This window comes from Scleropages formosus, chromosome 21 (assembly GCF_900964775.1).
Source record: "Scleropages formosus chromosome 21, fSclFor1.1, whole genome shotgun sequence".
NCBI classification, from domain to species: Eukaryota; Metazoa; Chordata; class Actinopteri; order Osteoglossiformes; family Osteoglossidae; genus Scleropages; species Scleropages formosus.
Window position 1 is genome coordinate 22,133,865 of NC_041826.1, and position 16,624 is coordinate 22,150,488.

General features: G+C 42.6%; 1 protein-coding gene across 1 annotated transcript; it reads left to right on the forward strand.

The window, feature by feature from the left end:
* The first annotated feature begins 6,354 nt into the window (after nt 1-6,354).
* On the forward strand, nt 6,355-16,408 carry gabrg1 (gamma-aminobutyric acid type A receptor subunit gamma1). The gene is made up of 9 exons (XM_029247349.1): nt 6,355-6,545; nt 9,779-9,939; nt 10,426-10,493; nt 10,864-11,084; nt 11,637-11,719; nt 12,176-12,313; nt 12,560-12,712; nt 12,874-13,073; nt 15,563-16,408. Exons 1-9 carry the CDS (start codon nt 6,469-6,471, stop codon nt 15,836-15,838), a joined length of 1,377 nt encoding a protein of 458 aa, XP_029103182.1. The 5' UTR covers nt 6,355-6,468; the 3' UTR covers nt 15,839-16,408.
* The last annotated feature ends 216 nt before the right edge of the window (nt 16,409-16,624 follow it).

A 16,624-nucleotide genomic window follows, 5' to 3' on the forward strand; every position in this document is an offset into this window, starting at 1 on the left:
AAAGCTTTATCGCACAACGCAGCTGCGCTGAGAGGACTGCTGCCCCCTAGCGAGCTGGTGGTATTACTTCACTCTGTCGCTCGCTCGCTCGCACGCACGCACGCACGCACAAAACCTCCGCAGCGTATCCTCCAAATTGCTATTTCCTAAAGGTGTGTACATTTTTAATCTTTATGTATACCTTACTGCAACATTAAGGAATTCCATTATGTATCCAGTCCATAATTTAATTTATTGGGAAAAGTTTAAAAAAACTTGCGGCTTAATTATATTAATAGCGCAGTTTCAATATAAGAACTTTATTTTGATTCTATAGATAAATATATAGATGTACATTTGCTTTACCAATATATTACTGTCAAACAAAACATTTCTCAAATACTTCTAAGTGCTAACCACAAAAAACTAAATTGTGAGCCAGTCTCTGATACAGGAGGTCTCATTCCTGTATAAAATGTCCCAGAACATATTTTCATAAATGTTCTATAATGTCGAATGCCTGTTAACAAAAAAGCAACAATGAACAAAAGAACAAAAACAATGTACTTTTTGCTGTCAGTCAGTGTCAGCATTGAAAATAAAATATAAGCATAGAATATGGCACACAGAGTAATTTAAAAACAATTGTGCTTAAATCCACAAACATAATTTGAAAAACAGTAACAAACATTCTAGTTTACTGCATGAAACATGAAAAGGATATTAAACACTCCTTTGAAGAAGAAAACCAAGCATGATTCGTAAACAATCCTCCTTTCATGGCACTAGTTAGCCAGATTAATCCCTCGATAAAGGAGGTTCTGTACTGTTGCTTCTAAAGCCTAGTGCTGCTTTTCGTACCCTTCCTCTACATGAGCTGGAGTTGTGCCTTGGCCACTGCGGACTGCTGCTTAATTGATGTAACACTTACTAAGGTAAGTGATATTAAGTATGTTCACATTTATAATAACATCCCAATTAACAATGTACCCAGGTCAAACAAATTAACCCATCATAACCTGTTTATAGAGAGGTGGATGAACAGCCTGTAATGCAAAATCACAACGCTGCCATCTGAAGAGTCAGCTTGTTTGCTGTATTTTTCACGGATAATTTCCGGTAAGTACGAGGGTCATTCCTCTTATAGTAATCAACTCATGACCATAAATAAGAACTATGCATTAAGATGCACATGAAAGTGTAGCCTGGTGCACTTAGTTTATAAGCCCTCAGTGCGACATTAATAAATGATGAGACAAACTTAATTTCTGACATTTTCTTGTACTTTTGTCGTCTGTTGAAACTGTGCTCTCGGAAACACCAACAATTTTTGTGCTCTTTAACACCTGCAAGAAATGAGGTAGAATTTGACAGCTGGTAACTGAATACAGTTGTGAGCGCAGCCGAATATAGACACTATGTGTAAACATGTTAATTTCCTCAGTTTTACTTTATGAACTTAGTCATGGATAGTGTCTCACTGTGCTAATAACAACAACAACTGCTTTAAGCTGTTGTCTCCATGGTTCACTTTCCATTGGGCTCGTGATAGAACCACAACATCATATTTTCATCCTGGATGACCATCATCTGGTTTAATTTAAATTTAGTGAATGATGGAGACAGAAATGAATTAAACTCTGGTCAACTTTATACAGCAAATTGATGAATTTCAACAACAGGTCATTTCCATGCTTGAATAAGTATGATGTTAAAACACATTGTAGTTACATGATGTCCTTATGCAGCCATATCATGTTTTATCACAGGATTTGGGCTGAGAATAAGAATAAGCAATTTTTACTTCTAAACTCTGGTGCTGACTGTGAGTCCTTATACTCCTGGAGTAAAATACTTTGTTTTTTTTTTTTGTTTATGGCTAAAACGGCAACATGAAATCAATATAAACCGTAACACTTTGGAAAACGTGATAATTATACATTGCCTTTTGTTACTTCAGTTGCACCGCCGCCAGTGTTTGTGTTTGATAAAGACTGTGTGTGTGTCTAACCCTAAATGCAGGTTCGCTTCTAACATTCAGTTTCAGCCCCCCCTTGTTTAAAGAAAATATCAACATGTGAATTTACGTGAAATAAACATGATAAAGTATCTTATCTTCTGAATGTTTTTGTAGGCTGAGCGGATTTCTTTTTTTTAAATTATTTTCAGCTTATTATTAATGTATTTGATTTTATATTTTTTAAGATGCACACTGAAATGCGTCCGTTTCTTACTGCTCATCTTTCGACTTGTTTTCTTGAAGTTGCGCCTTTTACGCCTAATCACGTGCGATTAGTTTTCCTTGGAACGATCCGTTGCTCGGGATCGGATAGTATGCCTGACTGGCTCTCGCTCGCTGGAAGAGGCCGCTGCGCGAAGTTATTCCCCGAAAACAGCAGGAATGGAAAATAAGGATAAAAATGAAAAATACGATTAGTGCTGCGGGTGTTTTCTGTAAATTAGAATTTGCACCGTTTTTTGAGATATTAGTAATTAGTATTTTCCCCAGAAGCGCCGCCGGTGGTTGCACGCTTAGGTTCCACATTTGATTTTCCCCCATAATGCAACTATTTACATTCAACAAGTTTCCCGCCCAAAACAGTAACGCAGGTCGTGACAGTATTTTCCTCCAGGCTGTGACGTCACTCAGGCCCCCTCACTTCTCCGCAGACCCCCGAATTTGGATTTACGTTTACATTTATTCACTTAGCAGACTTAGTCTTCAGAGCTACATTTGTGCCGCTTTGTACCTTTTCAGGAATTTGTCTGTCTTGTTTATTGTTCGATGAACTCATTTATTATTATTATTATTTCCAAGCTATTCTCTTTCACCTGTGTGTACGTGCCATTGGTGGGTGAACAGAGTCTTTGATTTTTTACTCTGTTTTTACTACAAGTCGTGTTGGAATGAGTATTACAGGCTCTAGGTGGGACGTCTAGGAAACCTCATTTGGTGATGTTCTCATATATTCTTCTGTGAATTTGCGGTGTTGGACAAGGACAAGGTCTACTCTCATTGTTATACTTGAGGACAGTTTTTCAGATTTTTGAATCCTTCCTTCACACCAGAACTTTCCATGAGATTCAAAGTTTTAAAGAGTGGGGCCATAATCCCTCTCCAGAGTGTTGGGTACCAAAAGAGCTGTGTGACATCAACAGTCTCAGGTCAAAATGCAAGTTACCTCTGTCACCACTGCCAAGAGCTGTCAACTTGTTGACTGTTCATTGGGAGTGGGTCAAAGTGTCCTTCAGTGTCACCATCTTCAACCTCTTCACTTAAAGCAACCGCAAACACGGCCTCAATAAAATCACGTATACGCAGCATACACAACATGTGACGCTCCAGTGCTGAAATTATTGGAGAAACATCTGACTGAGAGGAGCACAGTGACTCAGTGGTGGACATGATACAGATCATAGCAGAAATGGACCCTGTGGGTGGTAGTAATGGCAGCAGAAGTAATAACAGTAGCATTGGAAGAAAGAAATAAGAAACAGATGGAAAACAAGCATAATTACGAAAAAGCTCAAGATATCTCCACTTTGATAATGGGACTCTGTCAAGGCTTGTAAAACGAAGAGCTCTCATGCCATGTCCAACAATGTCATAATGCCTGGCGAGGGGTTTCCTCGTCTTTCTTTACAATGGGGAATTTGTTTTCATATATTCTGCGTTCTGTAGCTTTTTCTTTTATCTACATAATAAATGGTAACAGTTCGTTTGTCAGGGAGGGGTGGTCACCGGGACACATTTGTCACAAAGACATTCCCGGTAAATCCACTTTCTTAACATTGTATTATCTAAAGGTCTTCCTGAGGAGGTGATATTGAGCACTTTCTTAACATTTGTAATGGATTTCTCATCTACAATATATATGGTTCCTGATGTAATGTGCATGGATGCTCATGAAGGAATTTAACCAAACTGTCTATTTTGTAGTTTATTCTATTATATTTTGTTTGCTCTGTAATAACATGCAAGTTGTTGTCCACGGTGCTACGAGAAGACACTTGTATCATAAATGTTGATGCTGTCGGTAGTGTCTTTACTCACAGTGCTGAAACGAACCGTTTACATGTGGCTACCAAATTAATGGTAATAAGGCCGGGCACATAAGTCCCCTCAGCTGTTGCCATAAATCTCATCATTAATATGTCTGCAGTTCAAAGTCATTGGTATGAGAATTTTTGTGGCATAGGCAGACAGAGTAAGAGCAGAAGCAAAGAGGAGGTGCAAGATCTCGCAATCCGTGCGTGAAGAGGGTGGTGACTCGGTTGCTTAGCAACTGTGGGTGCAGCACTATTGGGCAGATGTTAAATTCTTAAGACAACAGTGTCTGTGTTTAAACAGGAGCTACTTTGTTCCTTTTTTGTCACCGCTACAATTATTACAGAAAATAGCTGCTGCATAATTCATCTCAGAATTCTGCTAGGTAGATGACTCACGTGAATGCAACATCCATTCATACTTAGACATTAAACAACAAGAAAGCAGCCTCTACTACCTTGTCAACTGGGAAGGATGGGGTCCGGAGGAGCAGTGCAGGGTGCCCTGCCGAGATATCTTGGATCCTTCACTCATCTCTGATTTTTATAGGGATCATCCTACATGTCAATGACCCACATTGGGAGCCATTCAAAGACACTTCAGTGTAGTCAAGACATCCTTTAAAAGGTTGCCAACAGAAGTGCCTTGCTGGGCTTCTGCAGCAGAGGAATCTAGGATTTGAGAAGCATCTTGGGTCTTGACTGAAGACAACCCCTCATACAGCAATGTAACGTCACTGGAAGGAGGCAGCAGGAAATCTCATTTTGCAGAAGACTTGAGATGAGCCTGCCCTTGTGCAATGTGAGAAATGTAGCGTAACAGATGCTGCAGAGCTTCGTAACCAAAAGATTCCATGTTCAAGACCCACACGATTGCCTTGAAGAAGTAATTTGAATAAATATTTGTTTAAAAAAAAGTAAAAAATCTTAATCAAGAATTCTCCTTTGCTTCATATGTAGCTTGTGCTCAGTTGGTGCTGTGGCAGTTAAGGATATATAGTTGGAGCCAGTTCACTCTCTACTACAGCTGTTGTGTATGAGTGGATTTCATATGCTGAATTATTCCAGTTAAAATACTCTTGCTGTATAAACAAGTCAAATAACTGCATGTTGCCTTTACGTATAATACGTATCCAGCAATGTCATCACAACGTCTCCAGTTTTTATAGGGAAGAGTAAAAGACTCAGCTGAAAGAGCAAGAGCCAGTGTTTGCTTTGTGGTGGGATGTGAGATCATGTGCTACTAAAATGGTTCGGAACGTATCTATAAACCACAAAAGACCAAGTCATACATGAAGTATTGTCACAAGGAGCATGGTCAGGTGTGACGTACGTACTGGGCATGTTTTAAACAGTCATTCCTACACAACAACTCTCCTCAAAACAGAATTTCGAAGCTGTCTTAGACAAGGGTGTCAACTGAACAAATGCCCAAGGAAACACATAAATCTGTTCTGCTACAGGAAGAAAGTGGCACATGAAGTCTTGCCTGAAAATGGCAGATGTTTGAACTGCAATTTGTAAAAGTGCTTTCACTGCACGGCAGAGAGGATGTATCATTTTGGAATGTAAATGAAAGGCATCACCATGGTAACATCTCATTGCTAGCCATCATTGTATTCCTTCTGGAACTCATATCTGTACAATTCCGAATACCAATTCCCTTCAGTTCCCATATGCTATTGTTATAGTGTCTCGTACAACTGCTCAATTTACAAACACAATCCTCATTAGAAGTGTTACACAAACCAAAGGCGTTGCTATGCTCCAATTTTTAAAATATTTCGGCATGTAGCCAATATTTTATAAGGGGGTGAAGACAGTATGATGATGCTATTTACCTATGACTGCATAGCAAGTGCAAAGGATGGTGCTTTTATACATTTACATGAAATAAATATAGTGCATGGTAAGAACTAGATGCAATAAAATAGCACTGTTATCGTGAACAATTCGTGCTGTTAAATAACCATCAGAGTCACGGTTGCAATAAACAACGTTCACCTCATTCTCGCAGTGGTTACAATGTGATCATTGACCTTGACCCAAGCACGTGCTTGTCGGCCTCGTTCACGGTTGCCGTTTGACACGCAGAAGTCGGCCGGCTTGGCGGGAGCGAGGAGGGCGCGCCGCAGTCCCCACCTCACACTTTCTGCTGAGCCCGTTTTTTTGCGGAGATTCCACGCTGACTGAGACGGAGGCGCGCTTCAGGAAGCCGTGGCCCCTCCCCCGCGCCACCTCATTGGGCCGCAGCGCAGTTCGTGATATACATATGCAGGACTCGGAGGCGGCGATTGGCGGAGCGAGCTGTCAATCAGGAGACCCGCATCTGCCCGGCTCGCCGCTCAGTCACGGCGAAGCTGTCCGTCGGGTCGAGCGGTTTGTGCTCGTCGCGCTTCTGCTCTGCGGGGGGGTCCTATTCCGCGGATTGCGGACAACATCATGGGCTCTTGGAGTTTGCATCGCGGGCTCCATCGTGCCCGGACTCTGTGTCTCGTTCTGGCGTGTGTCGGAGTGTGGTAAGTTTACCCTGGTGAAAACGAGCAGGGGGTGTAACGCGCCAGCAGCGAACGCGTCGCTCTCCCAGGTGCTGAAACGTCGCGTCGCCTCAATACCGTGAGCGTAACTACGAGCTGATGTTTAGCAGCACGACTGTTTTACTCTCTGGAAGGGACAGCAGGGGGGAAATACCGTGGTCCGCGCGCTCATTGCTGCGCTGAGTGTGTGACACCCGCTTTCACCGCAGACGCAGTAACACCTGCCCGGCAAAAGGTGTGTGTGACCGTGCGCGGAAAACGGGCGGCACTTTCTTTGACAGTTAGACACATCAAATGTGGATGTTTCTGAAGGTGTGTTTCGGTTCCTCAATGTCATTTTCCGGAGGAACAACCTTGGGGGGGGGGGGGGGGGGGGGGGGTGAAGAAGACGGCGCGTTTTCACCGCCATGTGGACGTTAGGTGTGTGTGTCCAGCGTCCATGGAAGCTTCCAGTTAATAAAACCTTCAGTCTGAGGTTACCTTTCAAAAACACTGGTGGAGCACAGAGGACCCCCCCCCACCCCCAATGTTTGCAAAGACACTTCACACACACGTACGCGCACACACACGCACGCACACGTGCGTGCGTGTGTGTGCGCGTGCGTGTGTGTGTGTGTGTGTGTCGGTGCGTGGCGAGCGGGTTCGAGGTGGGTTATGAACCAGACGCCGCGGTGCCTCAACCATGTCTCCATGTTTCAGTTCTCAGGCTCAAATATGCGGCAAAAGGCTCCTCTTCCAAGGGTCTCCATGGCAATGTCCAGTTGTCACCCTTCCCCCACCCGCCAATACGCTTCTCCAAGATGTATTAACCTAAAGGCACATTTAATAGACCCATTTTCCTTTTTCATAATTCTCTCTCAGTTGCAGGGCACAATTATTAATGAATAATACCGATAATAAATAATTATTCTCCTTTATTACGCAGTGCTTTGAAGTCAGTGGTGAAGAAGGGAACAAAAATAGATCTTCAGTTCAAGTTCCTGAATATATTTTCCTCCTTTGTCCTTCTCGTGATTCTTTTTATTGCCTCCTTGTACCTGGTGCCTGAAACATTTAAAAAAAAAAAAAAAAAACCTACAGTTTACACATAAATAGCTATGGTTCAAAATAACTTGCATGGGTTGAAATGTATGTGTGTATGTGTGTGTAGGTAGGTAGTGTGTGTGCATGTGTGTGTGTGTGTGTGTGTGTGTGTGTGTGTGTGTGTGTGTGTGTGTGTGTGTGTGTGTAGGTAGTTGTCATCACCTTTCTGAAGCATCTTTGTTGGGAATATTTGGATCGTCTGACCACAGGCTGTGCACATGTGCGGTATAGTGCATTTACCATGTTTTCCCGGTATCTCAGTTTCATATCTTAAATGCAACGAGAAGCTTTTTTTAATGTGCTGCTTACTCACTGAGCCGTGTTCCCACCAACCAAGTGTTAAAAACTGCTTACGTTTCTTGTTTGCCTGGGAAACTGATTATTTATAGGTGTTTACTTGTTTGGTGGCCATAGTCAGCTGAATTGCTGCTGTCCCAAGGTGACCAGCAGAGAAGTAAACCACTGGAACATGCAAAGAGCCATCGAATGAAAGGGCATCGTTCAAGTGGCTTATAAATTAATTCCGTAATTAAGAATAAGTCGCAACATCAACAATGTTAATAATAAATGATAAATAACATCACTGACAATGCAAACATGGCGGGGGAAGGGGGGGTCCTCTGTGCTTCAGCAGTGTTTTTGAAAGGTAACCTCAGATTTTTCTTTCATTCACTTTATGGAATGATAAGCATTGGCTATAGTCATCTGACATCCTCCGTTGTCGTGGAGCGTGACATCTTCTGCGCGCGGATTCGGCACAGCAGCTCATTCCTGCAAAGACATCCTGTGGTCATGATCCAGTCTCACTGGATGCTGTTCCCCAGAAAATATCAGCATTCACGTGACCAAGTCCCTGTGCCCCCTGGACACTGGCACTCGTGTATTAGCTGTATAATTGTCACTTTTACTGAATTTCAGTTTTGTTGCTCGTCACACTGACTCATGCTGTAAGAGCATCAAGAACATTGCAGAACTTACAGATGCAAGGATGAATGTTGAAACATAGCTGGCATAATTCTCTGTGTGTGAATATTTAAATAGGTTTGCATGAAAGGACTTGAAAGTTTCAGTCTAATTCCTATTTACTTATTTTATTAACTTATTTCTTTCTTTATTTATCGAGTGTTCTTTCTTTCTGCTGGTGCTGTTCTGCGGGCTGCCATACACAGTTCATTGCATTTCATGCGATGACAATAAAGTCTCATCTCATATAAAGGGTCTGCATGTCTTGGATTGCGTTTCCAGTGCGATATTCACCGCGACAATTCTTAACCAAAAATGTGCGTTCAAGCGATGGAAGTATGAATTTCAAGGCATACGAAGGATGCCTTCCGAACGTTTTGTTCAGTTCCCACTGCTAGAGAAATGTTGAATGTCTCACTTTCCAGGAGGAGGGACCACACTACCAAACCTCACATTAAGACTTAAATGTGCAGCTCAAGATGGACCACGGCCTCAGATAATTATAGTTAGAGGCCAACGCTTTCCCCCGTGGAGTCTGGGAAGGAGGTTGTCCAAGCAGGGCATCCTATGCGCCGCTGTGCTGTTTGTGATGTGGCAGGCTTGGGGGGGGTAATTATGATTGTGTTCACGGCCGTTGAGTCCAGCCTGGGAGGAGCTGCTTGGCAGCCTGGCGCTCTTCCACAGCAGTCTCTCATATGGGGTAATTAGCATGAAACAATATCACTGCGGCTACGCATAAATCAAACCGCTGTTCGCATTTGACAGATCTTGGAGGGTGGGGAGGGCTGCTGAACTAAAAGAGGAGGGAATTTTCCTTTTCTCACATGGTGACCTGCTGCTTCGTTCTGGCTCAGATTCGACTCGTCGTAAAAAGCCCAGGATGGTGAAAAACAGCGAACGCTGTCAATTTACGAGGCTGGTCGACTCGATCGCAACAAATTAGCGTTCAAGACAGCGAGGCATGGTAGCTCCCATTTGCCAGAGTGCTGGAGACTTAAGCAGCAAAGACTATGAGCTACAAGCCCAGTTCATCCATTGCTGCTCAGTGCTGTAAGAAAAATAATCACGTGCTCGACTGTTGCTCAACCGCCGCACTTTGGATCGAGCCTCTTTTCTTTACAGATACTGTTGCTTAAGTGCCTGGTTTTCTGCTTGTTTCCCTCTTTTAGTGCAGCATTCGGCCCAAACAAATTGGAAGAGGAAGATTATGAGGATGTCCCCATAAATAAAACCTGGGTCTTATCACCCAAGGTCTACGAGAGTGATGTCACCTTGATCCTAAATACATTACTGCAAGGCTATGACAACAAACTGCGACCGGACATTGGAGGCAAGTAATTGCAATGATGTATAATTCTTTGCTGCACCTCATACTCATACTGACTTCATGGAACTACCTCAAGGAAGCCATACTCCAGTTAGAGTTGTTGTGAACCCAACCCATTGTTGGGTTCAGCAGTGATTCCAAGACATTGCTTCCCTCTTCATTACCTGGGTTCTTTTATGTATCGAGTTCCTGTCTTACTTTAAATTACACTGTCATAAGTTTTTTTTTCCCCCCAAGTACAAAGTTCTTACATGAAGATTGATTGTCCCACTGATAGACTGTAATTGCAGCCAAGTAATTATTGATTGACAAGACCAGCTGTGCAAAGCATGAAGTCCTTCAGGTTTGTAGACGCTGTACGGGGATTTGAAAATAAATTAATGGAAACTATTCCACTTTTCGGTTTATTTGGGGTTATAGTGAGTGGCATTCGGCTTGGAATCTCTGTGAAACAGATGGATTTGAAGTCACGTTTCATGTTTCTTACAGTAAGGCCAACTGTGATCGAAACAGCTATTTATGTGAACAGCATTGGACCGGTTGACCCCATCAATATGGTGAGTCGGTTGCCTCCTTTGGGGATTTTCCTCAAATTTCAATTTGTGCTTTTCTTCTGTGTTGTCAACGTTTCAGTTTTTTTAAGTTTTTTTTTCCATAAATCTGAGTAGACCTGGGTTTTGTATATGCAAGTTTGCCATTTATTTAAGATCTTCGATAAAATGTGTAGCGAATGTCGCCTAACGTACGGCTCACGTCACTGTGCCGACCATCTGGATCCCCCTGCTAAGTTTGTTATGAGCCCATACCGAGCGATCACTGACAGTCCCTAAAGCCCAGGTTCGGAATGACTTTTGTAACATGTGGGCTTCAGCTCAAGTCTTGTGCCTTTGAGTACCGACGTGCTGTTGTGCACTGGCCATGTTGCAGGAGTACACCATCGACATCTTCTTTGCCCAGACATGGTATGACAGCAGGCTCAAATTCAACAGCTCCATGAAGCTCTTGATGTTGAACAGTAACATGGTGGGAAAGATCTGGATCCCCGACACGTTTTTCCGAAACTCCAGGAAGTCTGATGCCCATTGGATCACGACACCGAACCGGCTGCTGAGACTATGGAGCAACGGGCGAGTCATGTACACGTTGAGGTAGACGATCATCTGCAGTCACCTTTCTCATCAGGATTTAAAACCAGTGTTTAGCGCTTGTTGTCTGCACTACACTGTATTTTGTGTCGTAGGCCTGTTCTTGACGAAAAGCCAGATACTACTTGTGCTGTTTCTTGAGGCATAGGGTTGTTCTCCTGCTAACCTGGCGTTAGTTTCGAAGAACAGAGTTTAAGATGTTGAGGTGTTCGCCGAGCTTGGCGTTCGCACTGCAAACGTTTCATCACCGGTCGAGGTGACATCTGTCATCTCGACCGATGATGAAACACTCGGAGTGCGAACGCCAAGCTCGGCGAACACCCGAACATCTGAATCAACAACCCGAGCTGCGAACACCATCAATTTTCTCTACCATTTCGAGCAGAGTTTAAATAAACGATGAAAAAAGGGAAACAATATGTTGCTGTGTTGTTTGGTGTTTAGTTCAGCAGCCACGCCAGTGAAGCAATATTACACATGAATGCAATCAGCCAATGTTTGATTAATATCTTTGCTTTTTCTTGTCACAATACAATTTTGTTTTGTTTTTGTCAGGTTGACAATTAATGCGGAATGCTACCTTAAGCTCCATAACTTTCCTATGGACGAGCACTCGTGTCCGCTGGAGTTTTCGAGCTGTAGGTGTTCCCTCTCGCGCGTGACCCCTTGACCCATCTGACACATTTGCTTCAGGTCCAGTAGCAGTCGATCAGACAGTCGAGCATCTTGCTGGAAAACCTCTCCTGACCAGGCAGTGAGCCTGTAGCCAAACGTACCTGTATTCAGTTACGCCTGTAGACGGTGGGAAAATGACAGTTGATAGATTATAATCATAACCAGTCTTAAGAATCATGGAGTATGAATTTCCATGCAGTTCCTCTTCATATTTCGTTGGTCTTGTTTGCCATGCGCAACCTTTTCATATCCACTGTCTCGATGTGGTGTGTCCTCCAGGCCATCTCATGGTTTTACTCAGGATGTACCCCTTGTATGTTCAGGCTGCTCCACATTGTGCCAGTGCTGTATTTCACTCCATCATGCTTGTCATTACGATTGTGCGCTCTTCTTCCAATGCTGTCCACCCTTTCTTCCAGATGGCTACCCTAAAAATGAAATCCTCTACCGCTGGCAGAAGAGGTCTGTGGAGGTAGCTGACCAGAGGTACTGGAGACTCTACCAGTTTGCGTTTGTCGGACTGCGCAATACATCCGATATTGCGCATACACAGTCAGGTATGGCTAAAGGGCGGATGGTTAACATTTCCAAAAATCTTAAGCCTCTTCGATTTAGACATTTGCTGAAGTAGTTCAGTGTTGTATCAGAATCAGAAAATTCAGACAAAGGGAATGCCCTAAAATGTGTGGCTATTTCTGGTTGCTTATGGCAATCCATAAATCTACCCACCTATTCTGCGTCTCTCACGGGATTTTCATTTGAACGACACAAGCTTATGGCATGTTGCTGTTCTTTACTCTTAGGAGAGTATGTCATCATGACCATCTTCTTTGATCTGAGTCGGCGGATGGGTTACTTCACCATCCAAACCTACATTCCCTGTAGCATGATAGTTGTGCTGTCCTGGGTCTCGTTCTGGATCAACAAAGATGCTGTGCCAGCCAGGACATCCTTAGGTAAGATTTGATGCTATTGAATGAGTTAAAATCAATTAACATATGAATGAAAAATAGAAATAATAATAATAATACTAAGAGCACATATGTAACCTAAGGCAAAATTATATATACACTATATTTCTGTTTATAGCTCTTGCTGATTTGTGTGCTGCACACAGGGATCACTACAGTGTTGACCATGACAACACTCAGCACCATCTCCAGGAAGTCCCTCCCCAAGGTGTCCTATGTGACAGCCATGGACCTCTTTGTCTCTGTCTGCTTCATCTTCACATTTGCTGCCTTGATGGAGTATGGCACCTTGCACTACTTCACCAGCAACCGACAAGCCAAGAAATCCAAGGCCGGCAACGTGCAGGTGGGCTGATGAAATATGCCGGATGGTCATTGCACCGCAGATAGAGGGAGTGAAACCTCTGTGGAACCTCTGAAACATTTCATTTGAGTGAAAGGGAAAGTGAAAGGCAAACACTCTCATTGGCTTCTTCAACCAGCTGTGCCACACTTAGTTCTTGTATATTCTGAAAAATCGTTAACAGGATCGCTTGGCAAAATGCAAATCTTGTTCATTTAGAAAAGCAAAATGTTGCTAAGGAATTAAAATTTTGAAATATTATAGACTTTATTAATGGATGTGTCAGATTAAGTAACGTGATCTGTCGGTGTTGTCAGATCAATCATCTGTCTGTGTTCTGTTGAGCTCTCTCCATCTTCCTGTCTTTTTCAATATTTTTAAAAGAAATACTGAGGAATTTTGTCCCCATGACCGACGGAAAGTACCTTGCCTAAGGGTTCTATAATAGTTAGGGGAAATTCAAAGTGCAACCTTCGGATCCCAAGGTAGCAGCCCTAACCACTACGGTAGCATCCTTTAAGCGTGGAGGTGATGTCAGCAGCTGCCGAATGTTTCTGTGAGGTGGACGAAAAAATAGCTGCCCTTTAAAAAAAGGATTGCAGAGACAGCAGAGCTATTGGCAGGAAAAGTTTAGCTGATGGTTTTTTTGGATAAATATGCACATTTTGCCAGTAGTTCATGGTTTTGGGAAGTTCTTTAGGATATACACGCTCTGTAGATCTCTGCTTGGTCTATTGCTCATCCTTTGAAGAACTGATCAATTCATTACGAAGAGAAACCAGAGTCGGAAATTGGTTTTCCGAGCACGGTCTGGAAGCAGGACAGCAAAGGTAAAAGGTGTGATGCGCTTTTGTTTCGTTTCTTGAGGTGAGCATCATTTTGGAGAAAAGCATCTCCTGGGTGAATAAATGTCAATGTAAATACAAGGAAAAAATCATTTGTTTCCGAAGCTACGCCTAGAAACATACCTATTAATGACCTCGTTAAGTGTTTATGAATCATTTACATCATGCTGAAATAATACGTTGATACTTGTAATGGGAGAGCTGTGACTGGACCATAATGCAGTGCTGCCCCCATGTGAGTATGAACGGGTAACCCTTTTGGGATTTATGGAGAAATAGTGATGCTGGCCCCAGTATTGTTCTGTTTATTTTCCCGTATTTGCTGAGCGTGCGTGAGCTCTATGAGTGCTACTGTTTAACTCACAGCACAGTGAAGGTGGGTCATAATATTATACAGCCGTTTTACAATGCGTTGGTAATACTCGGGGAAATCAGTGTGGGCTTAGGAACACATTATTCTTTGTTCCATTTAAAGTAATGGGAAATAGTCCCTCGGTATCCGAAAATTCGATATACACATCCTCTGCCATGGATTCGTTTCGTAAATCTAGGGATGCCTGTACTAAAGTTGAAGACAGTATTTCAGTAATTATTATGGTTATTTATCGCAGGTTTCTGAAAATAAGTCTTCAGCAGTACCTTGTACTTTTCTAACTCTAAAGTTTACCCAAGGGGATAGGCGTTTTTTTTATTAACGTTCTTCAGTTCTGCACGACCCTTTACGTAATCACATTTTTTAACCGCTAAAGTAGAAGAAGTAGCATCATAACATACTTTCAACGTGCCCTTTATTTTTGTCTTTTACAGTGCTCTGTTTTTTTAATCTTCTCTGCAAGCAGAATCAAAAAATAAGTATCAGTTACAGGGTGTGATGCGCAATGCACTACATCAAATTTACATTTACATGTATTCATTTATCAGACACTTTTCTCCAAATTGACGTACATCTCATAGAAAATACAATGCGTTCATTACATCAGCAAAAAGAGGCAATTAGATGCAGACATGTGATTTTAAGCGCAGTTAGTTTGCTCCTTTCCACCATATGAACCAATGTTCATCACACAAGTAGCTGCATAAAACTTTATCTGAATATCCACGATTCCAAATCGCCTTCCTACTAATTTTTGTTTTTTTTTTGAGATACGTATAAACATTTACGTTACATTACGGGAGTAGCTGTGTTAAGGTTTATCCAGGTACGATCTTAAAGTTATGGTGCATGAACATTTACACCTTACATGAACTTAAGAGATGATGGACAAAGTGAGTCTGGAAGAGGTGAGTTTTAAGACCCTTTTTAAATGTGGCCAGAGATTCAGCAGTTCTGAGGGAGAGGGGGAGGTCGTTCCACCACAACGGAGCCAGAAGCGAGAACCTTTGCGCTTTACCTTTCGTGCGTGGGACCACCAAGTGGGGAGATGTGCAAGAGCGTAGCAGTCTGGTTGGGGTGTAGCGGATGATCAGGTCTTGTAGACATCTAGGAGCAGTTCCATTGATGCATTTGTAGACAATAACCAGGCTCTCAAATTTGATCCGGGCGGCTATAGGAAGCCAGCGCAGAGAAACGAGTAGAGGAGACACATGGGAACATCACAACATTTGTAGGTGTTCATTGGATCTTTGAGATGCTCTTTCCCCTCACAGAAATCCACCGTGGTCAACATCCGGCCAGGACCCTCACTGCTTCAAATGAACAATATAGCCCCCTACCACGAGGAGGACAACTATGCCTATGAGTGCCTGGATGGTAAGGACTGCACCAGCTTCTTCTGTTGCTTTGACGACTGTCGCACGGGGGCCTGGAGGGAGAATCGGATGCACGTCCACGTCTCCAAAATTGACTCCTACTCGCGGATATTTTTCCCTACTGCGTTTGGCCTCTTCAACCTCGTCTACTGGGTCGGCTACTTGTACTTATAAGAAAAATGCGGCAAACGAGGTGAATATTTTTTAAATCGTGCTCAAAATAGGTTGGAAAAAAAAATCTATTGTAAATCATCTTTCTCTTTGGAACTCCCAGATGGGCTGAGGGAAGAGGATTTACAACTGGTGCAGAGTTTCGGTGGAACTGCTGCTTTAAACTATAATGTCAAATCGAGTAGAAAGAAAATACATATATATGCAGTGCTTTTTGCCACCTGTTTAGGCTGTTCCTGGATTATTACAAAAGCAAAAGCTCATGCAGGCCGACTGAACTGTAAAAATTTTCTTGTGAAGCTTTCGTACCTCGTAAACACGGTACAACCCTAAGCCTAAGGTTTTTTCCGATTGATTAAGAGTAATCTTATTGTCGTCTGGCATCTTTAACCATTCAAACCTGTAAAGGTTTATCTGTGGAGAATGAACATGGTGAACGATACTCGTTTGGAAAGAACCTGCAAAACTGCTCATCATACAGAACATCCTGCACCGCAAACCTAAATAAGCATTTTGAATACAGCCTGTGAAAATATAATAACCAAAATACACCTTCACCTGTGTTCTGCATAGTTCATTCCTCATTTGCATATTTCATTCATTCCAAGTGGCTCTAGAAGTTACAAATATTAACAGGTAACTTTAAATTACGTTGACCGCAGCAATAACAAGCACCGTGATTTGTTTTTATGTTACCAGATCTATGAGATATTATTTTTTGTCTCTCTCACTGTGTGGATCACTTCATTTTAAAGAGTATCTGAAAAACATTATAGGAGATACGTAGAT